This window comes from Carassius auratus, unplaced genomic scaffold (assembly GCF_003368295.1).
Source record: "Carassius auratus strain Wakin unplaced genomic scaffold, ASM336829v1 scaf_tig00033119, whole genome shotgun sequence".
NCBI lineage: Eukaryota > Metazoa > Chordata > Actinopteri > Cypriniformes > Cyprinidae > Carassius > Carassius auratus.
This window is the reverse complement of record NW_020526050.1, coordinates 15,365-41,634: the sequence shown is the minus strand read 5'-3', so window position 1 is coordinate 41,634 and position 26,270 is coordinate 15,365. Positions and strand designations below refer to the sequence as shown.

General features: G+C 36.9%; 1 protein-coding gene across 1 annotated transcript; it reads left to right on the top strand.

Annotated features, from left to right (window-relative positions):
- LOC113081098 (uncharacterized) lies at positions 1-26,270 on the top strand. The gene is made up of 21 exons (XM_026253144.1): positions 1-182; positions 3,225-3,411; positions 3,577-3,663; positions 4,813-4,926; positions 5,522-5,635; positions 6,223-6,336; positions 7,084-7,197; positions 7,798-7,911; positions 9,056-9,169; positions 9,766-9,879; positions 10,488-10,601; positions 11,747-11,860; positions 12,457-12,570; positions 13,179-13,292; positions 14,073-14,186; positions 15,026-15,148; positions 15,255-15,320; positions 15,668-15,847; positions 17,225-19,223; positions 19,332-19,388; positions 26,056-26,270. The coding sequence occupies exons 1-21, from the start codon at positions 1-3 to the stop codon at positions 26,229-26,231; spliced, it is 4,425 nt and encodes a 1,474-aa protein (XP_026108929.1). The 3' UTR covers positions 26,232-26,270.

Below are 26,270 nucleotides of genomic sequence, written 5' to 3'. Positions count from 1 at the left end.
ATGCATTTTATGTTGATAGGTCGTGGTGTGTTTGCCCTGTCCCCATTTCGAAAAGGGGATTTTGTCGTGGAATACAGAGGAGAATTGATAGACTCTGCTGAATCTGAAGCTAGGAGGAAGAAGTATCATCCATCACAGGCAGTTTTTATGTTTGACTTCTACTGGCATGGCAAAAAATGGTGGTAAGAATCTAGTCTGCATTCAAACGGGTTACTTTTTCAATAGCATACATGCATCCTTCAATAACAAGTTAACTTTTTCAAAACTCTGGGGAAAAAAGTTGAACTGGTTATCAACCATATTATGTACAATTATGAACAATTGAACAATTATGTATGAACAGTAGGGATGCACGATCATGATTTTTCATGGCTAATTCCGATACCAATTTTTTTACAAGCAAACTGGCCGATTTGATACCGATTTCCGTTTTTTTTTATTTATTTTTTTATCTTTAAGCAACAAACAAAGAAGGAAAATATGCATAAACAAGATGTTTATTTGGTATTTAATTGGCCAAACTGGCTTTTGGCTATTGAAAACAATAACCATAACCATCTGAAATTAATGGCACAGTAACTAGCCTACTTTCAATACAAACATAGATGATACAGACATCAGCATTTAGCTTTTGTTTTTGAATTGGGTTGAAACTACATAGAACTGGCCTTAAATTAAAAGATTAGCTGTTACATGTGAAATTAGAGGCAATTACTGCACAGTTCTTCAATCCAAACAACACAATCAACACACATTCAATAAGAAGTTTCTTAATCAGCATTCAGTATTTGTTTTAGTTTTTAAATTTGGTTTAAAAAAAGTCTTTACCAGTGAGATTAAATAAAAATACAATATAAATATAAATACATAATTCCAAAATAGGGGTGTAACGGTATACAAAAATCACGGTTCGGTATGTACCTCGGTTTTAAAGTCACGGTTCGGTTCATTTTCGGTACAGTAAGGGAAAGAAATGCAAACATTAAACTTCAGGTTGTTTATTACTGTAAACTTTTTTTAACAATTTGTTTACACTTTTAAAAAAAATACTTTTTAATAAAATAAATAATAAAATATAATTTATAATAATAAAAAAAAAGAATAAGAAATAAAATACTGCTGCAAAGTTCTCCACTAAATAATATACTCTGTCTCAAACAAATATCATATAATAAAATATAATGAAAAATATAAATAACTATGATTACAGTGCAGCATTACCAATCCAAGCTTGTAGGCCTGCTCATATTTAAAAAAATATATAACTTTTCCAAAGTGTAAAGTGCAGCATCAACAGTTTCAGTTTTTAGATCTGCTCAGATTTCGTTATTGCGTTGGACCGAATTAAGAGCAAAGGTCTGTTTAAATGCCGACGGGAGCTGAGTTTGAATTAGTCGTTTTTTTCCTAGTTGTAGTGATGTTCACACTCGCGTGATGCCTTTTGAGAACCTTAGGCCTGTGACACACTGGCATATTGCACCTGTCAAACATAGTCTATTTTGCCGTCAATACTGTTGACGGTGTCCTTTATCAGTAGGCTTTATATTTATGCTCAACATGAAGTATAGATATTGTTGTTGTGAAGTCAAGATCCTGGTCTGTCGGCGGTCTCCCTCTATGTCACTTACAGTAGCAGCAGCGCACCAGCGCCACGTCAGGCACAATTCTGGTGTTTAAAAACACATAAAAAAAACGAAGCAACTGACACGCAGCAGAAACGCCACGCTCACGCCACACAGCCAGTGTGTCACCAGCCTTAGAATCAACTGCAGGCCGGGATTTGCGTTGAACGCGGAGACTTCCGCCACTTAATATGTTCGTTTGGAAACACGAAAATGTACCTATGTTCCGCACACCAAATATTGCATTTGGTCATTCGGTACACACATGCACCGTACTGAAAGCAATGTACCAAAACGGTCCGGTATGAATACACGTACCGTTACACCCCTATTCCAAAATGTTAAAATCAAATAATGTTGGTGTGAATAAAACAAAGATGCAACGTGTTTCATTCATCCAATTAAAAAAAAAATTAGGGTAATGATTTATTTACTTGAGCCAATGAATTTTTTTTAAAAACTTATTGTCTCAAGTAAAAAAATATAGATGTGAATCATTACCATTAAAATGTTTTAATTGGATGAATGAAACACTTTTTTTTAGTGTGTGTGCCAAAGCAGGTGATTTTTAAATCAAATTAAGTGTATGTAATTTTAAGGTAAAATAAAAATAATCATCCTAATGCATAACTGATGTTTACTTCTGGCGTTTCAAACGTGTATGCAAGTTCTACTTTACAAAAAAAAACAAAAAATAACATTTCAGTCTTGTCAAAGTTTCGTTTGTTTTGTTTCTCATCCAACATGTGAGAAGTTGAGCTGAACATCTCTTCATTGTCTACACGTGTGCAGGGCGCGGACCGGTACAGTATACTCGCGCAGCCTTAGTGAGTGTGGGGAAAGAGGCTATTATTTGTGCACCAGTACACCAGCTGCTGTTCACTTCCTGCTATCTGTGCCTCAGACGTGTAATGACATAGCGAACGATTACAATGTAGTCTGTGCACGCGGGTGCACTTTCGAAAAAATCGGCCGAAAAAGACCAAAAAGCGGCTGATTGCCGATCACGTATTTTAAACAAAAACCATCCGGTTCCTATTTATGGACGATTTTATTTTTTATAATGGTGGGTGTTTACGGAGTTGGCTAGAGCTGTGCTGATTGGGTAGAACGGAAGTGCGCTCACTCTATTGGTTTGTAAGACTGTCACTCAAGGGATTAAAAAAAACGAAATAACCGACATGGGAAAATTACGTGTTTGACGTTCTGAATTTAGGTTTCAATTACTTTTCGATTAAACATCCAGCCCTAGTCTGTGTTCCTAAATCTCTTTAAGTCATAATTTGACTGTCACTCTTATCAAGCAACTCTCTTACCAAGGGAGATCAGAGCTGAGCTGGTAGGATTGCTACATCAGCTGGAGACATGGACTCTGTTCCATCCAATGGGCTAAGATAGAACTTTGTGAAATAATAATGATTAAATGTGGGAAAATCAAAAGTTCCTTCTCCGAGATAACACAACCATTGTTTTTTGATTCAACCACACATAAAAATCATGTGACCTTGATCTCAAGCATATATTGAGCTATAGAAAAGCATTCATATTCTTTTAGGTCCTGTATATTATTTGTATTTATCATATGTTTTTGGATTCCTTTAGCATTGATGCTGCTGTGGAAAATGGATCGTTGGGGAGGCTAGTCAATGATGACCATGTTAATCCTAACTGCCGGGTGAAAAAAATTGTTGCAGATGGAAAGCCACATCTAGTCCTGTTTGCTTTTCAAAACATAGAGAGAGGAGATGAACTCACATATGATTATGGCGGAATTGATTGGCCTTGGAGGGTAAGGTATACTATATTACAACGTGTGGGTTAAAAAAAAGTCTTAAAATTTTGTTGTCATCTTTTCCATTGTAATATTACAATGGCTACTAACTTTCCTAGCAGAGTTGACAACAGTTGGTTGCTTAAACAATGATTAAAGAATTGACTGTGATCAATGTTTTAGGTTGATAAACACAACAACAAGGAACTGGTGGAAAGTTCCAACACAAGGGTACAACACACCAATGAGGTTTCCCCTTCAATTCTGAAGGTGAGTCTTCTTGTTTGGTGAACATGCCAATACACTTTCACCATTCAAGTGGGAAGCAGCGATCGTAGTTTTAGGTTAATGTTAGTTAGTTAGTTAGTTAGTTTCTTTTGGTAATGAGAGATTTCTTCCATCACTTGGTCATATGGTAGTGTATAGGCACATGTTTATACACACATACACTAGTCTAACCTTGTGGGGTCCAAATATCAATTCTAGAAATTCCGAATTCCTGAAACATTCCTTTCAATTGGGAGTTTCTTTTAGTAATAAGTAAAAAAAAAGAATAAAAGAATAAAAAAAAAGATTTCTTCCATCACTTGGTCATATGGTAGTGTATAGGCACATGTTTATACACACATACACTGGTCTAACCTTGTGGGGTCCAAATATCAATACGGCTGAGAAGCCTTCTAGAATGTTCAATTTTCTATTTAAAATCAATGCATTGAATTTTGTTAGTTTGATGATCAAACATCTGATTTTGCCCAATTATTGGTCGTGTGTTTTAATTAGTACAAACATTGTTTCCCCTTCAATTCTGAAGGTGAGTCTTCTTGTTTGGTGAACATGCCAATACACTTTCACCATTCAAGTGGGAAGCAGCGATCGTGTTTTAGGTTAATGTTAGTTAGTTAGTTAGTTAGTTTCTTTTGGTAATGACAGATTTCTTCCATCACTTGGTCATATGGTAGTGTATAGGCACATGTTTATACACACATAAACTGGTCTAACCTTGTGGGGTCCAAATATCAATTCTAGAAATTCTGAATTCCTTTTCATTTTGTCATTGAAACAAGAAACATTCCTTTCAATTTGAGTTTCTTTTGATAATAAGTAAAAAAAAAAGAATAAATAAAAAAAAAGATTTCTTCCATCACTTGGTCATATGGTAGTGTATAGGCACATGTTTATACACACATACACTGGTCTAACCTTGTGGGGTCCAAATATAAATATGGCTGAGAAGCCTTCTAGAATGTTCAGTTTTCTATTCTAAATCAATGCATTGAATTTTGTTAGTTTGATGATCAAACATCTGATTTTGCCCAATTATTGGTCGTGTGTTTTAATTAGTACAAACATTGTAGTTCAAGAGTTTACTGCTTTAAGGTTTGAATTCACAATTATTAAATGTAATTTATGTTACAGGTTGATGGTGGGCATTCTACCAATGTGGCCTTTGAACACAACAACAAGGAACTGGTGGAAAGTTCCAACACAAGGGTACAACACACCAATGAGGTTTCCCCTTCAATTCTGAAGGTGAGTCTTCTTGTTTGGTGAACATGCCAATACACTTTCACCATTCAAGTGGGAAGCAGCGATCGTGTTTTAGGTTAATGTTAGTTAGTTAGTTTCTTTTGGTAATGACAGATTTCTTCCATCACTTGGTCATATGGTAGTGTATAGGCACATGTTTATACACACATACACTAGTCTAACCTTGTGGGGTCCAAATATCAATTCTAGAAATTCTGAATTCCTTTTCATTTTGTCATTGAAACAAGAAACATTCCTTTCAATTTGAGTTTCTTTTGGTAATAAGTAAAAAAAAAGAATAAATAAAAAAAAGATTTCTTCCATCACTTGGTCATATGGTAGTGTATAGGCACATGTTTATACACACATACACTGGTCTAACCTTGTGGGGTCCAAATATCAATATGGCTGAGAAGCCTTCTAGAATGTTCAATTTTCTATTCAAAATCAATGCATTGAATTTAGTTCTTTTGATTATGAAATATCGGATTTTGCACATGAATTGGTTGTGTGTTTTAATGGGTACAAACGTTGTTGTTCAAGAGTTTACTGCTTTAAGGTTTGAATTCACAATTATTAAATGTAATTTATGTTACAGGTTGATGGTGGGCATTCTACCAATGTGGCCTTTGAACACAACAACAAGGAACTGGTGGAAAGTTCCAACACAAGGGTACAACACACCAATGAGGTTTCCCCTTCAATTCTGAAGGTGAGTCTTCTTGTTTGGTGAACATGCCAATACACTTTCACCATTCAAGTGGGAAGCAGCGATCGTGTTTTAGGTTAATGTTAGTTTCTTTTGGTAATGACAGATTTCTTCCATCACTTGGTCATATGGTAGTGTATAGGCACATGTTTATACACACATACACTAGTCTAACCTTGTGGGGTCCAAATATCAATTCTAGAAATTCTGAATTCCTTTTCATTTTGTCATTGAAACAAGAAACATTCCTTTCAATTTGAGTTTCTTTTGGTAATAAGTAAAAAAAAAGAATAAATAAAAAAAAGATTTCTTCCATCACTTGGTCATATGGTAGTGTATAGGCACATGTTTATACACACATACACTGGTCTAACCTTGTGGGGTCCAAATATCAATATGGCTGAGAAGCCTTCTAGAATGTTCAATTTTCTATTCAAAATCAATGCATTGAATTTAGTTCTTTTGATTATGAAATATCGGATTTTGCACATGAATTGGTTGTGTGTTTTAATGGGTACAAACGTTGTTGTTCAAGAGTTTACTGCTTTAAGGTTTGAATTCACAATTATTAAATGTAATTTATGTTACAGGTTGATGGTGGGCATTCTACCAATGTGGCCTTTGAACACAACAACAAGGAACTGGTGGAAAGTTCCAACACAAGGGTACAACACACCAATGAGGTTTCCCCTTCAATTCTGAAGGTGAGTCTTCTTGTTTGGTGAACATGCCAATACACTTTCACCATTCAAGTGGGAAGCAGCGATCGTGTTTTAGGTTAATGTTAGTTTCTTTTGGTAATGACAGATTTTTTCCATCACTTGGTCATATGGTAGTGTATAGGCACATGTCTATACACACACACACTGGTCTAACCTTGTGGGGTCCAAATATCAATTCTAGAAATTCCGAATTCCTGGAACATTCCTTGCAATTGGAGTTTCTTTTAGTAATAAGTAAAAATAAAAGAATAAAAAAAAAGATTTTTTCCATCACTTGGTCATATGGTAGTGTATAGGCACATGTTTATACACACATACACTGGTCTAACCTTGTGGGGTCCAAATATCAATTCTAGAAATTCTGAATTCCTGAAACATTCCTTTCAATTGGGAGTTTCTTTTAGTAATAAGTAAAAAAAAAAGAATAAAAGAATAAAAAAAAAGATTTCTTCCATCACTTGGTCATATGGTAGTGTATAGGCACATGTTTATACACACATACACTGGTCTAACCTTGTGGGGTCCAAATATCAATATGGCTGAGAAGCCTTCTAGAATGTTCAATTTTCTATTCTAAATCAATGCATTGAATTTTGTTAGTTTGATGATCAAACATCTGATTTTGCCCAATTATTGGTCGTGTGTTTTAATTAGTACAAACATTGTAGTTCAAGAGTTTACTGCTTTAGGGTTTGAATTCACAATTATTAAATGTAATTTATGTTACAGGTTGATGGTGGGCATTCTACCAATGTGGCCTTTGAACACAACAACAAGGAACTGGTGGAAAGTTCCAACACAAGGGTACAACACACCAATGAGGTTTCCCCTTCAATTCTGAAGGTGAGTCTTCTTGTTTGGTGAACATGCCAATACACTTTCACCATTCAAGTGGGAAGCAGCGATCGTAGTTTTAGGTTAATGTTAGTTAGTTAGTTAGTTTCTTTTGGTAATGACAGATTTCTTCCATCACTTGGTCATATGGTAGTGTATAGGCACATGTTTATACACACATACACTAGTCTAACCTTGTGGGGTCCAAATATCAATTCTAGAAATTCTGAATTCCTTTTCATTTTGTCATTGAAACAAGAAACATTCCTTTCAATTTGAGTTTCTTTTGGTAATAAGTAAAAAAAAAGAATAAATAAAAAAAAGATTTCTTCCATCACTTGGTCATATGGTAGTGTATAGGCACATGTTTATACACACATACACTGGTCTAACCTTGTGGGGTCCAAATATCAATATGGCTGAGAAGCCTTCTAGAATGTTCAATTTTCTATTCAAAATCAATGCATTGAATTTAGTTCTTTTGATTATGAAATATCGGATTTTGCACATGAATTGGTTGTGTGTTTTAATGGGTACAAACGTTGTTGTTCAAGAGTTTACTGCTTTAAGGTTTGAATTCACAATTATTAAATGTAATTTATGTTACAGGTTGATGGTGGGCATTCTACCAATGTGGCCTTTGAACACAACAACAAGGAACTGGTGGAAAGTTCCAACACAAGGGTACAACACACCAATGAGGTTTCCCCTTCAATTCTGAAGGTGAGTCTTCTTGTTTGGTGAACATGCCAATACACTTTCACCATTCAAGTGGGAAGCAGCGATCGTAGTTTTAGGTTAATGTTAGTTAGTTAGTTAGTTTCTTTTGGTAATGACAGATTTCTTCCATCACTTGGTCATATGGTAGTGTATAGGCACATGTCTATACACACACACACTGGTCTAACCTTGTGGGGTCCAAATATCAATTCTAGAAATTCCGAATTCCTGAAACATTCCTTTCAATTGGGAGTTTCTTTTAGTAATAAGTAAAAAAAAGAATAAAAGAATAAAAAAAAAGATTTCTTCCATCACTTGGTCATATGGTAGTGTATAGGCACATGTTTATACACACATACACTGGTCTAACCTTGTGGGGTCCAAATATCAATATGGCTGAGAAGCCTTCTAGAATGTTCAATTTTCTATTCAAAATCAATGCATTGAATTTTGTTAGTTTGATGATCAAACATCTGATTTTGCCCAATTATTGGTCGTGTGTTTTAATTAGTACAAACATTGTTTCCCCTTCAATTCTGAAGGTGAGTCTTCTTGTTTGGTGAACATGCCAATACACTTTCACCATTCAAGTGGGAAGCAGCGATCGTGTTTTAGGTTAATGTTAGTTAGTTAGTTAGTTAGTTTCTTTTGGTAATGACAGATTTCTTCCATCACTTGGTCATATGGTAGTGTATAGGCACATGTTTATACACACATAAACTGGTCTAACCTTGTGGGGTCCAAATATCAATTCTAGAAATTCTGAATTCCTTTTCATTTTGTCATTGAAACAAGAAACATTCCTTTCAATTTGAGTTTCTTTTGATAATAAGTAAAAAAAAAAGAATAAATAAAAAAAAAGATTTCTTCCATCACTTGGTCATATGGTAGTGTATAGGCACATGTTTATACACACATACACTGGTCTAACCTTGTGGGGTCCAAATATCAATATGGCTGAGAAGCCTTCTAGAATGTTCAGTTTTCTATTCTAAATCAATGCATTGAATTTTGTTAGTTTGATGATCAAACATCTGATTTTGCCCATTTATTGGTCGTGTGTTTTAATTAGTACAAACATTGTAGTTCAAGAGTTTACTGCTTTAAGGTTTGAATTCACAATTATTAAATGTAATTTATGTTACAGGTTGATGGTGGGCATTCTACCAATGTGGCCTTTGAACACAACAACAAGGAACTGGTGGAAAGTTCCAACACAAGGGTACAACACACCAATGAGGTTTCCCCTTCAATTCTGAAGGTGAGTCTTCTTGTTTGGTGAACATGCCAATACACTTTCACCATTCAAGTGGGAAGCAGCGATCGTGTTTTAGGTTAATGTTAGTTAGTTAGTTTCTTTTGGTAATGACAGATTTCTTCCATCACTTGGTCATATGGTAGTGTATAGGCACATGTTTATACACACATACACTAGTCTAACCTTGTGGGGTCCAAATATCAATTCTAGAAATTCTGAATTCCTTTTCATTTTGTCATTGAAACAAGAAACATTCCTTTCAATTTGAGTTTCTTTTGGTAATAAGTAAAAAAAAAAGAATAAATAAAAAAAAGATTTCTTCCATCACTTGGTCATATGGTAGTGTATAGGCACATGTTTATACACACATACACTGGTCTAACCTTGTGGGGTCCAAATATCAATATGGCTGAGAAGCCTTCTAGAATGTTCAGTTTTCTATTCTAAATCAATGCATTGAATTTTGTTAGTTTGATGATCAAACATCTGATTTTGCCCAATTATTGGTCGTGTGTTTTAATTAGTACAAACATTGTAGTTCAAGAGTTTACTGCTTTAGGGTTTGAATTCACAATTATTAAATGTAATTTATGTTACAGGTTGATGGTGGGCATTCTACCAATGTGGCCTTTGAACACAACAACAAGGAACTGGTGGAAAGTTCCAACACAAGGGTACAACACACCAATGAGGTTTCCCCTTCAATTCTGAAGGTGAGTCTTCTTGTTTGGTGAACATGCCAATACACTTTCACCATTCAAGTGGGAAGCAGCGATCGTGTTTTAGGTTAATGTTAGTTAGTTAGTTAGTTAGTTAGTTTCTTTTGGTAATGACAGATTTCTTCCATCACTTGGTCATATGGTAGTGTATAGGCACATGTTTATACACACATACACTAGTCTAACCTTGTGGGGTCCAAATATCAATTCTAGAAATTCTGAATTCCTTTTCATTTTGTCATTGAAACAAGAAACATTCCTTTCAATTTGAGTTTCTTTTGGTAATAAGTAAAAAAAAAAGAATAAATAAAAAAAAGATTTCTTCCATCACTTGGTCATATGGTAGTGTATAGGCACATGTTTATACACACATACACTGGTCTAACCTTGTGGGGTCCAAATATCAATATGGCTGAGAAGCCTTCTAGAATGTTCAATTTTCTATTCAAAATCAATGCATTGAATTTAGTTCTTTTGATTATGAAATATCGGATTTTGCACATGAATTGGTTGTGTGTTTTAATGGGTACAAACGTTGTTGTTCAAGAGTTTACTGCTTTAAGGTTTGAATTCACAATTATTAAATGTAATTTATGTTACAGGTTGATGGTGGGCATTCTACCAATGTGGCCTTTGAACACAACAACAAGGAACTGGTGGAAAGTTCCAACACAAGGGTACAACACACCAATGAGGTTTCCCCTTCAATTCTGAAGGTGAGTCTTCTTGTTTGGTGAACATGCCAATACACTTTCACCATTCAAGTGGGAAGCAGCGATCGTAGTTTTAGGTTAATGTTAGTTAGTTAGTTAGTTTCTTTTGGTAATGACAGATTTCTTCCATCACTTGGTCATATGGTAGTGTATAGGCACATGTCTATACACACACACACTGGTCTAACCTTGTGGGGTCCAAATATCAATTCTAGAAATTCCGAATTCCTGAAACATTCCTTTCAATTGGGAGTTTCTTTTAGTAATAAGTAAAAAAAAAGAATAAAAGAATAAAAAAAAAGATTTCTTCCATCACTTGGTCATATGGTAGTGTATAGGCACATGTTTATACACACATACACTGGTCTAACCTTGTGGGGTCCAAATATCAATATGGCTGAGAAGCCTTCTAGAATGTTCAATTTTCTATTCAAAATCAATGCATTGAATTTTGTTAGTTTGATGATCAAACATCTGATTTTGCCCAATTATTGGTCGTGTGTTTTAATTAGTACAAACATTGTTTCCCCTTCAATTCTGAAGGTGAGTCTTCTTGTTTGGTGAACATGCCAATACACTTTCACCATTCAAGTGGGAAGCAGCGATCGTGTTTTAGGTTAATGTTAGTTAGTTAGTTAGTTAGTTTCTTTTGGTAATGACAGATTTCTTCCATCACTTGGTCATATGGTAGTGTATAGGCACATGTTTATACACACATAAACTGGTCTAACCTTGTGGGGTCCAAATATCAATTCTAGAAATTCTGAATTCCTTTTCATTTTGTCATTGAAACAAGAAACATTCCTTTCAATTTGAGTTTCTTTTGATAATAAGTAAAAAAAAAAGAATAAATAAAAAAAAAGATTTCTTCCATCACTTGGTCATATGGTAGTGTATAGGCACATGTTTATACACACATACACTGGTCTAACCTTGTGGGGTCCAAATATCAATATGGCTGAGAAGCCTTCTAGAATGTTCAGTTTTCTATTCTAAATCAATGCATTGAATTTTGTTAGTTTGATGATCAAACATCTGATTTTGCCCATTTATTGGTCGTGTGTTTTAATTAGTACAAACATTGTAGTTCAAGAGTTTACTGCTTTAAGGTTTGAATTCACAATTATTAAATGTAATTTATGTTACAGGTTGATGGTGGGCATTCTACCAATGTGGCCTTTGAACACAACAACAAGGAACTGGTGGAAAGTTCCAACACAAGGGTACAACACACCAATGAGGTTTCCCCTTCAATTCTGAAGGTGAGTCTTCTTGTTTGGTGAACATGCCAATACACTTTCACCATTCAAGTGGGAAGCAGCGATCGTGTTTTAGGTTAATGTTAGTTAGTTAGTTTCTTTTGGTAATGACAGATTTCTTCCATCACTTGGTCATATGGTAGTGTATAGGCACATGTTTATACACACATACACTAGTCTAACCTTGTGGGGTCCAAATATCAATTCTAGAAATTCTGAATTCCTTTTCATTTTGTCATTGAAACAAGAAACATTCCTTTCAATTTGAGTTTCTTTTGGTAATAAGTAAAAAAAAAAGAATAAATAAAAAAAAGATTTCTTCCATCACTTGGTCATATGGTAGTGTATAGGCACATGTTTATACACACATACACTGGTCTAACCTTGTGGGGTCCAAATATCAATATGGCTGAGAAGCCTTCTAGAATGTTCAGTTTTCTATTCTAAATCAATGCATTGAATTTTGTTAGTTTGATGATCAAACATCTGATTTTGCCCAATTATTGGTCGTGTGTTTTAATTAGTACAAACATTGTAGTTCAAGAGTTTACTGCTTTAGGGTTTGAATTCACAATTATTAAATGTAATTTATGTTACAGGTTGATGGTGGGCATTCTACCAATGTGGCCTTTGAACACAACAACAAGGAACTGGTGGAAAGTTCCAACACAAGGGTACAACACACCAATGAGGTTTCCCCTTCAATTCTGAAGGTGAGTCTTCTTGTTTGGTGAACATGCCAATACACTTTCACCATTCAAGTGGGAAGCAGCGATCGTGTTTTAGGTTAATGTTAGTTAGTTAGTTAGTTAGTTAGTTTCTTTTGGTAATGACAGATTTCTTCCATCACTTGGTCATATGGTAGTGTATAGGCACATGTTTATACACACATACACTAGTCTAACCTTGTGGGGTCCAAATATCAATTCTAGAAATTCTGAATTCCTTTTCATTTTGTCATTGAAACAAGAAACATTCCTTTCAATTTGAGTTTCTTTTGGTAATAAGTAAAAAAAAAAGAATAAATAAAAAAAAGATTTCTTCCATCACTTGGTCATATGGTAGTGTATAGGCACATGTTTATACACACATACACTGGTCTAACCTTGTGGGGTCCAAATATCAATATGGCTGAGAAGCCTTCTAGAATGTTCAATTTTCTATTCAAAATCAATGCATTGAATTTAGTTCTTTTGATTATGAAATATCGGATTTTGCACATGAATTGGTTGTGTGTTTTAATGGGTACAAACGTTGTTGTTCAAGAGTTTACTGCTTTAAGGTTTGAATTCACAATTATTAAATGTAATTTATGTTACAGGTTGATGGTGGGCATTCTACCAATGTGGCCTTTGAACACAACAACAAGGAACTGGTGGAAAGTTCCAACACAAGGGTACAACACACCAATGAGGTTTCCCCTTCAATTCTGAAGGTGAGTCTTCTTGTTTGGTGAACATGCCAATACACTTTCACCATTCAAGTGGGAAGCAGCGATCGTAGTTTTAGGTTAATGTTAGTTAGTTAGTTTCTTTTGGTAATGACAGATTTCTTCCATCACTTGGTCATATGGTAGTGTATAGGCACATGTCTATACACACACACACTAGTCTAACCTTGTGGGGTCCAAATATCAATTCTAGAAATTCCGAATTCCTGAAACATTCCTTTCAATTGGGAGTTTCTTTTAGTAATAAGTAAAAAAAAAGAATAAAAGAATAAAAAAAAAGATTTCTTCCATCACTTGGTCATATGGTAGTGTATAGGCACATGTTTATACACACATACACTAGTCTAACCTTGTGGGGTCCAAATATCAATTCTAGAAATTCTGAATTCCTTTTCATTTTGTCATTGAAACAAGAAACATTCCTTTCAATTTGAGTTTCTTTTGGTAATAAGTAAAAAAAAAAGAATAAATAAAAAAAAGATTTCTTCCATCACTTGGTCATATGGTAGTGTATAGGCACATGTTTATACACACATACACTGGTCTAACCTTGTGGGGTCCAAATATAAATATGGCTGAGAAGCCTTCTAGAATGTTCAGTTTTCTATTCTAAATCAATGCATTGAATTTTGTTAGTTTGATGATCAAACATCTGATTTTGCCCAATTATTGGTCGTGTGTTTTAATTAGTACAAACATTGTAGTTCAAGAGTTTACTGCTTTAGGGTTTGAATTCACAATTATTAAATGTAATTTATGTTACAGGTTGATGGTGGGCATTCTACCAATGTGGCCTTTGAACACAACAACAAGGAACTGGTGGAAAGTTCCAACACAAGGGTACAACACACCAATGAGGTTTCCCCTTCAATTCTGAAGGTGAGTCTAAGGGCTCTACACTAACCTTTTCCAGTGATTTTATTTGAGCTACTAACTTTGTTAATTACTGCTGGTTGTTACTCACATTATAGGGTATTTTCTATTAAAGGGGGGATGAAACACTCAGTTTCTGTCAGTCTCATGTCAATCTTGAGACTCTTATAGAGTAGTATTGCATCCTTCATATCTCCAAAAAGTCTTTACTTTTATCATATTTATAAAAGAAAGATGCGCTGTTCCGAGTCTTTCTAAAAAAAAAAAAAAAAACAAGCGGATGGAGGCGTATCATTTGGGCGGAGCTAAAAAAAATGACTAGCACGCTGTGTTAAGTGCGTCTGAAAGCTGTTACATGCTTAAATGTGGGGAAAGAACTTTATCCAAAATAAACAATTGCTATCAATTAGGGTTGGGTATCAAAAATCGGTGTTAAAAACTACATTGTGAATGTCCCCTACGTTTAATATGAAATAATTCATTTAGTTCAACATATTTTCCCACTCTTTGTGTATTGCTGTTTGGAGTGGATTTACAATAAACAAACAGACACTCCATCAAACGTCCAGCTTAATCTTCTAAACTTTGTTCATGTTTAGCTTGGGAATCTAAGTCTTTTAACAGTGTAAAGAGCTCTGTATGCATGAAATAGCTTTTCATCCCCCCTTTAGGAAAGTTATGGTGGTTATTGTTTTTGTGATTTTTTTTTTTTTTTTACTATAATTATGTCAGTTTTTTCAATCATCACATCTTTATTTTTGAGCATTAGAATAATCAACTATGTATAGATTTATAACCATTTTACAAGTTCTCTTGACCATAAAACATTTGTTATTGCAATTCAGGTTACAAAGAAACCAATGAATTCCTTAGTTGAGTACACAGACTCTGATGAAGTCACCTCTGGACCAGATCTTTCTTCTCCACAACTTGATACTGTTTCAGATTTACCATCTAGCAGCATACAGGTTGGTTCTTTCTGATTTGCATTAACAGTTTCAATTATCTTTTGTTTTCATTACAGAACTTTTTGAGTAGATGTCATCCTGTGTATAATTTGTGTCTCCTTTATAGCACCTCAGTAGTAAAAGTACTGTGCAAGGAGAACATGTGTCACGGCTTAGGACTAAACGCATTCTGGTAAGGCAAGCAGCATTATTTCAGATAGTTGTTCTATTTATAGGCACCTATTGCATGTTTGGTTCCTATTTAGAATTATTCTCAATTAGTCAAGTCCAGTGTTTTTATGTAGTGAAACTGTGTGAACATGGCATTTTTACAAAACACCTGCCTCTTTGACAGCTTTGATCTGTCATGTTCATTTTAAACATGTACATGGTCTAGCTCTTCATTTCTATTTGTTAATTATTCATTATTTCACCAAACAGTTATTTTTATCAGCTACTGACACATTGTAGTGTTTTGTAAGAAAATAGCACAATTATTCCTCAGAATCTGTGAAATTCTAACATTTCATTTTTTTTAAGATGGAGGAGACTCTTAATTGGTCTGAAGAGCTTTTTGACAGTCCAGATGAAGAAAATATTCAAATGATTGTGCCACAATTTAAGCGGACAAGAAAAGGTTTTGACTCAAGTACAGATGAGGAGGAAGATAACGTTGTACATAAAACTGTGTCAAGACTTAGGAAGTCAAGAAGCATTTTGGTAAGCTTCCATAGTGCAAGGCATGATGTGTAAGAATATATGTTCCTTAATAAGTAGTGTTGTTTCTGAAAATCAACACTGTTATTATGAAAGTGTTTTATCATATGCATTACCCATGAAAAGTGCAACAAATTGCATCAATGAGTAGGTTAAGTAATTTTGCCAGTAAATCCTTAAATGGCAAGTAAACAGGCCTTTGTATTCTGTCAAATACTCAGGGCTTGAAACAAGTGGCTCTATCTTGGCACCGGCACAATGCAGAACTAATCCCGACGCAAGCTGTGTTTGCTAGTATAAGACCAATGCAGTTGTCAATTTCCCATCAAGCGCTCGCGTCGTTAAAATAGCAAATCACCCTGTGCTCATTTTTGTGCTGGTCTTAAGGGGAGGTGAGTTCAGGATAATTCTTGGTGTTTAGCTATCTTAATACATTGGAAAGTGTATCAGAAAGAATAACTCTCCTAGAGGCACTCTGACACTCTGGTTGGATTATTGCATGTTTTTGCCCAAACCACACCCAATTATTATGCAATGGAGTACAACCCTATTAGACCATGCGCCCAGGGCACAGACACTTTTTTTTTTACACCGTCAAACCAGCAAAAGTGAATTTGGACATGTCTAAATGTGTACTGTGTTAAGCTGTGCGCTAAGATAGTTAAAATAGGGCCCAATGTCTGTCAAAATAATTAAGCCATTGAGAAGCTTAACTTAGCTAGTTACTATGAGCACAATTGTAATGCATTCCTTTTGTTTGACCCGCGTGATTTTTATTACATTCAAGACAGATATATCAAAAGCAAACAAGTCTTACTATAAAATGTTAGCATTTTTATGTACAAAATTAAGAGATGTAAACTTGCAATAACTAAAAAAAAAAGTCATTGGAGATGAGAATGCGCAGGATAAAATAAGGTATTCTTACAGAATTCTATTTTGTCATTAGGGCTGGGCGATATATCTAATGATATGATAATGCGGATCTAGTCAGTAAATCTGGTTCTGTGATTAGTGCTAAATCACCATCACCTGCTTTTAAATGGAGCAGCTATAGATAGAGCCGTAGATCACTGACAAGTTACACAATATCGCATTTATTATCGAAGGCGATTCATCTGGGATAATGAACGCAATATTGTGTAACTTGTCAGTGATCTACGGCTCTATCTATTAAATGCTGCTCCATTTAAAAGCAGGTGATGGTGATTTAGCACTAATCACAGAACCAGATTTACTGACTAGATCCGCATTATCAAATCGTTAGATATATCGCCCAGCCCTATTTGTCATTTGTGTAGCAAAAATTAACCTAGTACTGTTGTATTGGAAAAACCTAGTCGTGTGTTGTGTAGATTATTTGTTATTATGTTTTTATAGGTTAATCGGAAGATTTCTGTTGGATCTGAAAAAATAAGTGAATCAAGCCAGGACAGTGGAGAAGAATATGTCCCATCCACAAGTGGGGATAGTACGGATAGTAACGTAAGCCAAGATCTATCATTAAAAAGTCGAGCTGATGCAACAGTACGTTGTTCACTTCCATGTAAGCGCAAATTCAAGACATCTCTTGCTAAATTCCAGGACAATGATAGAATTGTTGCTATAACACAAAGCCAACATCATGCTCCTGACAGCTCCACATCAGGTAAAACTACAGTTGGAGATGCATCAGTACTTGTTCCTGCTGTCGTCAGAAAGAGTAATGGATCTCGAATGTACAACAAGCGACAATACTGCCTATATTGTAGATCAGCGGTCCAAAAAATATCCAGACACTTGGAGCGTGCTCACTTAAAAGAGATTGAGGTTTCAAGAGCATTGAGTTTTCCAAAGGGATCCCATCAAAGGAAATTGCAGCTTGAATTTCTGAGAAACAAAGGAAACTTTGCACATAATGCTGAAGTTATAAAAACAGGGTCTGGAATTCTTGTTCCCTTCAAACAACCAAAAGAAAAATGTGAGGGTCAAGACTTTATTCACTGTGTCTACTGTCAAGGGTTGTTTATGAAAAGAGTGCTTTGGAGACACATGCAGAGCTGTAAATTCAAACCTAGCAGTGTTAAATCTAAACCTGGAAAAACTAGAGTCCAATCCCTCTGTGCGTTTGCTGAACCGGCACCCTCTGTGGTTAGTGAAAGTGTTTGGAAGCTGGTGAGCAATATGACACAAGATGATATCTCTTTTGAAGTAAAAAATGATCTCTGCATCATGGAGTTTGCAAAACATCTATATAACAGGCTTGGAGCCGATGTCAGCAAGCATGAATACATTCGTCAAAAGTTGAGGGAGCTTGGTTGGCTGCGTTTACATGGTAGAGAGGTCACACCACTGCAAACTATCAAAGATTATGTCACACCAGAAAACTTCATGCTAGCAGTTACTGCAGTAAGACACACAGCAGGTTTCAACGAGGAAACTGGCAAATACAAAACTGCAACACTTGCTCTAAAGCTTGGACATGGACTGAAAAATGTGTCCATGCTCCTTGAAACCAATGCAATGATGGAAGGTGATAATGATGGTGCAACAGCGGCTCGCTGCTTTCGTCAAGTGTATGATGCCAGGTGGAATGAGCTCATATCAGCCAAAGCCTTGCAGGGCCTCACAGAGTCCAAGTGGAATTCCCCACAGCTGTTACCTTTCACAGAAGATGTAAGAACTCTGCATTGCTACCTGGATGACGCGCAGCACCGGTTCTACAGTGACTTGACATCAGAGTGCTCATCTTGCAACTGGGCTAACTTGACAAAAGTGACTCTGGCTCAAGTTATTTTATTCAACAGGCGTAGAGAAGGGGAAGTATCAAAAATGCCTGTTTCAACATTCATCCTAAGAGACAAATCAGCTCCTCATGAAGATGTCAATGTAGCTCTCTCTGAGCTAGAGAAAAGTCTCTGCAAGCATTTTGTGAGACTTGAAATAAGAGGTAAAAGAGGGCGGAAGGTGCCTGTGCTCTTAACCCCTGCGATGGTGGATTCCCTTGATTTGCTTGTGGAGAAGAGAAAAGAATGTGGAGTGGCTGATAACAATCCATACATGTTTGCAAGGCCATATGCAGTGTCCCACTACAGAGGGTCAGATTGCATTCGTTACTTTGTGAAAGCTTGTGGAGCCAAGAACCCTCTCTCACTCACCTCTACAAAACTCAGGAAGCATGTTGCTACACTCTCAAAAGTACTCAATCTGAATGACACCGAGCTTGATCAACTGGCAGATTTTCTTGGCCATGACATCAGAGTCCATCGCCAGTTTTATCGTTTACCTGAGGGCACTCTCCAGCTTGCGAAGATCAGCAAGATTCTCATGGCCCTTGAGCAGGGGCGTTTATCAGAGTTTAAAGGAAAGACCCTAGATGATATCAACATCGCCCCAAATGGTACCAATGCCTTTTCATTAGACAAATATAAGAAAATTCAGATATTGTTTTTCCAGTACACTCCGAATAGCGCTGTGATGGCTTTTGTTACCTGCCTTTTTATTTTAGAGACAATCCTGTGTGACAAAGAAATCCAAGAGGCCTGGCTTGAGGAGAACGTGCCAGGTATGTATTTCATTACTTGCTGTACTTGTAGATGAATGTCTGCAGCTGTTTTTCCTGCCTGAGGTATTTGCTTCCAGAAAGATCAAATTACAGTTTTAGTATGATTTTTACTGCTCTTTTAACAGAATTTGGGTTACCAAAAAGGAATGTTCCCTTTCTTTACTAAGTCAAATCCTAACTCGTTCATGCTTCCACCTAGAATGGGGTGTAAGCTTTGAGGTAATATAAAGCAGCAGCTTCTGAATTCCTTTTCAACATCATAAATTAGGCTGTTTTTATCTATATCATGATGGTCAGAGAGTGTGAAGGAGCTTTGGTTGAGATTCACAGGCCTTACATGACCAAAAGCTGACAAATGTTTTACAGTGAGGGCTGCCAAGATTAGTTGCAGATTTGTTTTGTAAACAGAAAAGAATCTAACCTTTCAACCAACTAACTAGTCAAAATTTAAAAGTTTCAAGTTTCACTGTCAAATGACCTTTCCAACCATGGTGTATTCTTTGCATTGCCATGCACTAGTAATGTACTCATCATGGAACAGTCAGTTATGAAGTAAACAAAACTAATCGCTCCCCACATGACATAAGCTGTAGTAGATTAGATTCAACTTTGTCACTGCACATGTAAGGAACAAGACAACGAAATGCAGTTAGCATCTAACCAGAAGTGCAGTAAGCACACATAATAAGTACAGAATATACAAGGTCTACGATATGTTACAAATGTACAATAAATATACAGATAAGGTAGTATTAAGGACATAATGTACAGATTTTAAATACTATTAGCATGATATACAGATAGGTGTACTATGAACATACTATACAGATGGATTATGTAAAAGTGTATGTACACTATAGGCTGAAAATATGAACATATGAACATAATTTACACTATTGCAATGGACAGTAAAGTGCATAGAAAATATTACAGTGTGCAAATGGATTATTCAGTGTTTCTGGATGAACAGACAGTGCAAGTAATAAGTTACTAATGAGTAATAAGTACAATAAGTGAGGAGTCGGTGTGGGGGGTGTTGGTGGGTGTCAGAGGGCAGAGTTCAGCAAGGAGACAGTTGTAGGGAAAAGCTGTTCCTGAATCTTGTGGTCCTTGTCCAGAGGCTCCTGAAACACCTCCCGGAGGGTAGGAGGTTAAACAGTCCGTGGTCAGGGTGAGAGGAGTCCTTGAGAATGCTGCAAGCTCGATGTAGACAGCGTTTCCTCTGGATGTCCTTAAGAGCAGGAAGTGGTGTCCCTGTGATGCGCTGGGCAGTTTTCACCACCCTCTGCAGTGCCTTGCGGTCAGCCACTTAGCAGTTCCCATGCTAGACTGTGATGCAACTGGTCAGGATGCTCTCGATCGCACACCGGTAAAAGTTCACCAGGATGGCTGGTTGTTCTTCAGTGTCCTGAGGAAGAAGAGGCGATGGTGAGCCTTCTTGACCAGGCTGGAGGTGTTTGTGGTCCAGGAGAGGTCATCTGAGATGGTGGTTCCCAGGAACTTGAAGCTGTAGACATGTTCAACAACCATCCCGTTAATGTGGATGGGGTCATGCGTGCTTCCATGTGACCTGGTACCGAACCTCCTCACTGTAGGATCATTGTTGTCACTGATGAGGCCAATCACCATGGTGTCGTCTGCAAACTTAATGATGGAGTTGGATCCATGCACAGGCTTGCAGTCGTGGGTGTAGAGGGAGTAGAGGAATGGGCTCAGCACACAGCCCTGTGGTACACCGGTGTTGAGTGTGGTGGAGTGGGTGTGGCCTGACCTAACAAGCTGAGGTCTGCTGGTCTGAAAGTCCATAATACAGTTGCAGAGTGCATACTGCATCTTCTGTTCTTCTATTTCTGCGGTAGGCAAATTGGTGTGGGTCAAGTGAGGGTGTGAGGCAGTCTTTGAGGTGTGCTTGGGGTGGTAGTCATTTAAAGGAGGAGTGTTTCAGTACTGGCAAAATGAATGTGGACTGAAAACATGTTGGCACAGTTGCTTGGGTGAGGGACAGGTTGAAAATATCTGTGAAGACCTCTGCAAGCTGCTCTGCACATGCCCTAAGTACACGTCCAGGAATGCCATCGGGGCCAACAGCCTTGCATGCGTTGATCCAGCTCAATGCAATGTGGACATCTGTGGATGTGAGTTTTAGGGGTTGGTGGTCTGAAGAGGCTGAGATTTCTGGTGGCCGTCTCCTTGCTGTTGTTGTTGAAGTGAGCATAAACGTCATTTAGCTCGTTAAGGAAGGAGACGTATGTGACCGTTGGAGTAGAGTTGCTTGACTTGTTGTGATCTGTTTTTCTGTTGTAACACTGTCAATGGTGGAGTTGATGTAGTCCAGAACAGAGGAGGTATAGATATCAATGTCCGTTTGAGAGCCACAGGCAGCCTGAGAAGCGAACATACTCCAGTGCGTGTACTGAAATCTGTCCTGAAGTAAAGAGTCTGGTCCAGTTGGCCACACTTTGATGGTCCTCATTGATGGCTTCACACGGTTGATGAGGGGTGAATACTTAGAGGTGAGAAACAAAGAAAGGTGATCAGACTGTCTGAGGGTGGGTGGGGGGGTCGTGATGTAAGCTCCATCAATGATTGTGTAAACATGATCCAAAGTTTTGTCTCCTCTGGTGTGGCAGGAATCATGCTGAAGGAATTTGGGGACCACTGTCTTTAATTTGCAGCGATTAAAATCTCCTGCGACAATAAAAGCAGCCTACGTGTAAGCAGTCTGTTGTTTACTAATGCTAATGACTAAATACTAATGACTTACTAATTGGCAGTAGCATCCGGTGGAATATAGAATGCGGTTATAATGTTGGAAGTGAACTCCCGCAGCAGATAAAAACCATGAGAACCATTTAACCATGAGAAACTCTAGGTTAGCTGAGCAGTGTCTCCCAACAATGACAGTGTTCGTACACCAAGCTTTGTTGACATAAATGCACAATCCACCACCTCTTGTCTTGCCGGAGTCATCTGCCATTCTCTTTGCCTGGACCATGTAGCATCCGACTAGCTCGATAGCATTATTGGTTACATCGCTGTGTAGCCATGTTTCTGTGAAAACCATGACATTGCTGCAGGTGATGCAAAGTCATAACTCGTCCATTTTGTTTGCCAATGACCGCACATTAGCAAAGAAAATGCTGGGTAAAGAGAGCCGGAGCGGTGTTAGCTTTAGCTTAGCTCTTAGACCTCCGCGCTTCCCCCGCCTTTGTTTACGATCTCGACGCCGCTTGCGTGCACTTCCGCTGGCTGGGTAGAGTGCGTAGCCTCGGGTGTTCTAGCGATCTCAGGGATGAGTCAAAGATTGGTGATTAAAACTGTTGGAAAAGTCCTCACCGATATCCAAAAGCTCCTGTCGGGTGTAGGTTGTTAAAGCAAAGCTGTTCAGTACGAACAGACCTGAGATGAGCAGGGATAATACTGCAAATAGCATGGTGTGTGATCTGGGAAGTGACTGGTTGTACCTGACCAAGTTTATAACAGTCTATAACGCTGACCACTTAACCCAGGGGTGTCCAAACCCTTCAATGGAGGGGCTAATGTATGCAGTGACAACCAGTCACTTCCCAGATCACACACCATGTTAATTGTCAGGACACCCCTGACTTAACCAAACCCGATATTTCACTAATTAAATTGTAATTGTTTTCTAAATGTTATTTTTGCTTTGATGTCAAGGGTAATATGTTCATATACATAGCATTTTTTTTATATATGTATATGTTTGTTGACAAGCTACACAATATGTTCATAACCGCATGCTATTCATCTGTGATTATGAATGTGATTGTTTAGCTTGTCAGTGAAATACGGCTCAGTATATTTAGTGCCACTCCATTTGAAAGCAGGTGATGGACATTTACCACTAATCACAGAACTGGTTGTACTGACGAGAGGCGCATGACAATCGTATGCGATTAATCGTGCAACCCTTAAAAAAAAAAAATATATATATATATATATATATATATATATACAGTATTTTTCAAAATAATAGCAGTACAATGTGACTAACCAGAATAATCAAGGTTTTTAGTATATTTTTTATTGCTACGTGGCAAACAAGTTACCAGTAGGTTCAGTAGATTGTCAGAAAACAAACAAGACCCAGCATTCATGATATGCACGCTCTTAAGGCTGTGCAATTGGGCAATTAGTTGAAAGGAGTGTGTTCAAAAAAATAGCAGTGTCTACCTTTGACTGTACAAACTCAAAACTATTTTGTACAAACATTTTTTTTTTCTGGGATTTAGCAATCCTGTGAATCACTAAACTAATATTTAGTTGTATGACCACAGTTTTTTAAAACTGCTTGACATCTGTGTGGCATGGAGTCAACCAACTTGTGGCACCTCTCAGCTGTTATTCCACTCCATGATTCTTTAACAACATTCCACAATTCATTCACATTTCTTGGTTTTGCTTCAGAAACAGCATTTTTGATATCACCCCACAAGTTCTCAATTGGATTAAGGTCTGGAGATTGGGCTGGCCACTCCATAACATTAATTTTGTTGGTTTGGAACCAAGACTTTGCCCGTTTACTAGTGTGTTTTGGGTCATTGTCTTGTTGAAACAACCATTTCAAGGGCATGTCCTCTTCAGCATAGGGCAACATGACCTCTTCAAGTATTTTAACATATGCAAACTGATCCATGATCCCTTGTATGCGATAAATAGGCCCAACACCATAGTAGGAGAAACATGCCCATATCATGATGCTTGCACCTCCATGCTTCACTGTCTTCACTGTGTACTGTGGCTTGAATTCAGAGTTTGGGGGTCGTCTCACAAACTGCCTGTGGCCCTTGGACCCAAAAAGATCAATTTTACTCTCATCAGTCCACAAAATGTTCCTCCATTTCTCTTTAGGCCAGTTGATGTGTTCTTTGGCAAATTGTAACCTCTTCTGCACATGCCTTTTTTTTAACAGAGGGACTTTGCGGGGGATTCTTGAAAATAGATTAGCTTCACACAGACGTCTTCTAACTGTCACAGTACTTACAGGTAACTCCAGACTGTCTTTGATCATCCTGGAGGTGATCATTGGCTGAGCCTTTGCCATTCTGGTTATTCTTCTATCCATTTTGATGGTTGTCTTCAGTTTTCTTCCACGTCTCTCTGGTTTTGCTCTCCATTTTAAGGCATTGGAGATCATTTTAGCTGAACAGCCTATCATTTTTTGCACCTCTTTATAGGTTTTCCCCTCTCTAATCAACTTTTTAATCAAAGTACGCTGTTCTTCTGAACAATGTCTCGAACGACCCATTTTCCTCAGCTTTCAAATGCATGTTCAACAAGTGTTGGCTTCATCCTTAAATAGGGGCCACCTGATTCACACCTGTTTCTTCACAAAATTGATGACCTCAGTTATTGAATGCCACACTGCTATTTTTTTGAACACACCCCTTTCAACTAATTCAACTAATTGCCCAATTGCACAGCCTTAAGAGCGTGCATTTCATGAATGCTGGGTCTCATTTGTTTTCTGAGAATCTACTGAACCTACTGGTAACTTGTTTGCCACGTAGCAATAAAAAAATATACGAAAAACCTTGATTATTCTGGTTAGTCACATTGTACTGCTATTATTTTGAACAATACTGTATATATTAGGGCCGGGACTCGATTAAAAAAATTATTCTAATTAGAGGCTTTGTAATTAATCGAAATTAATCGCATATAAATATTTGACCTGAGAACAGTGAGAAGTATTTTTTTTTTCACATGGATTTATAGTATACCATTGAATAATGACTGAATACATAAGCTTAAGCAACAAAATATTGTTTATTTTTGTTCAACCAAGTCTAGCAGACCAGTGCAATTTTTTGCCATGAAGTGTAGCAATAGCATATTTAGAAACAATTTACAAATAGTACATTTCAGAAGTTCAGGAAGCTTATAGGTGCTGGAACCTTCTGTAAAGTGTTTTTTTAAGTAAAACACAATACTGTCAATTACATTCAGAACATTGGAAACACTGACTATTAGAAAAAATCTCTCTGTTGCTTCAGAGGCCATAACATACTAAGTCCAACTCTCAATAACCTTGACCAAAACAATAAAGAGTTCAACATAAACTGTTGCACCAACAAAATAATACATAGTTCAACATAAAGTGTAAAGTCCACGCTAGCTGCTATATGTTTTGCGTTGAGGTGATACTTGAGGCTCGATGTGCTGCGGTGATATCATAGACAGTAGTGATATGCGAAGCGAACGCTAGTTGGTGCTCCAGTATAATCGGTCCGCCGAAACAAATCCAGTGAGAAACGTTCCGCGGTGCAAAAATAATGCGGGATTTTTTTTTTCTGTAATTGATTAATCTTAGTTAACGCGTTATTTTTTGTGTAATTAATTAATCTCAATTAACGCGTTAAAGTCCCGGCCCTTATATATATATATATATATATATATATATATATATATATATATATATATATATATATATATATATATATATATATATGTATGTATGTATATATATATGTATGTATGTATATATGTGTGTGTATATGTATGTATTAATTTCCAGGGTTTAATGTGACACAAGATAAGGATTTCAACAGAGTATGGTGATTTTCTATAGGCACTGTATACTTATGAAGACTATACTAATCATAATAGGCTCACATGCAATATTTGTTCTTTTTTAATTAAACAGATTGCACAAGGGTGGCCTCACCACACAATGTGACATCTCAAAATGAAAGTCAGCATCCAAGGAACAAGGACTGTGTTGTGGACACAGCCGTGTCACCATGTACTTCAGGCAGTCAGATGCGAAATGACACAAAGAAAAACTTATCATCTCCAAAAAATGGTGACTTGTGTGAATGATCTGATTAACTGAAACATAGTGCTACTGTTCTTTAACAG

Bases quoted from the DNA above. Each gene is read 5' to 3' on its own strand.
- LOC113081098 (XM_026253144.1), top strand. From the start codon at position 1: ATGCATTTTATGTTGATAGGTCGTGGTGTGTTTGCCCTGTCCCCATTT. The intron at 14,187-15,025 runs GTGAGTCTAAGG...ATTGCAATTCAG, and splicing joins TTTCCCCTTCAATTCTGAAG to GTTACAAAGAAACCAATGAA. The intron at 15,149-15,254 runs GTTGGTTCTTTC...TCTCCTTTATAG, and splicing joins TACCATCTAGCAGCATACAG to CACCTCAGTAGTAAAAGTAC.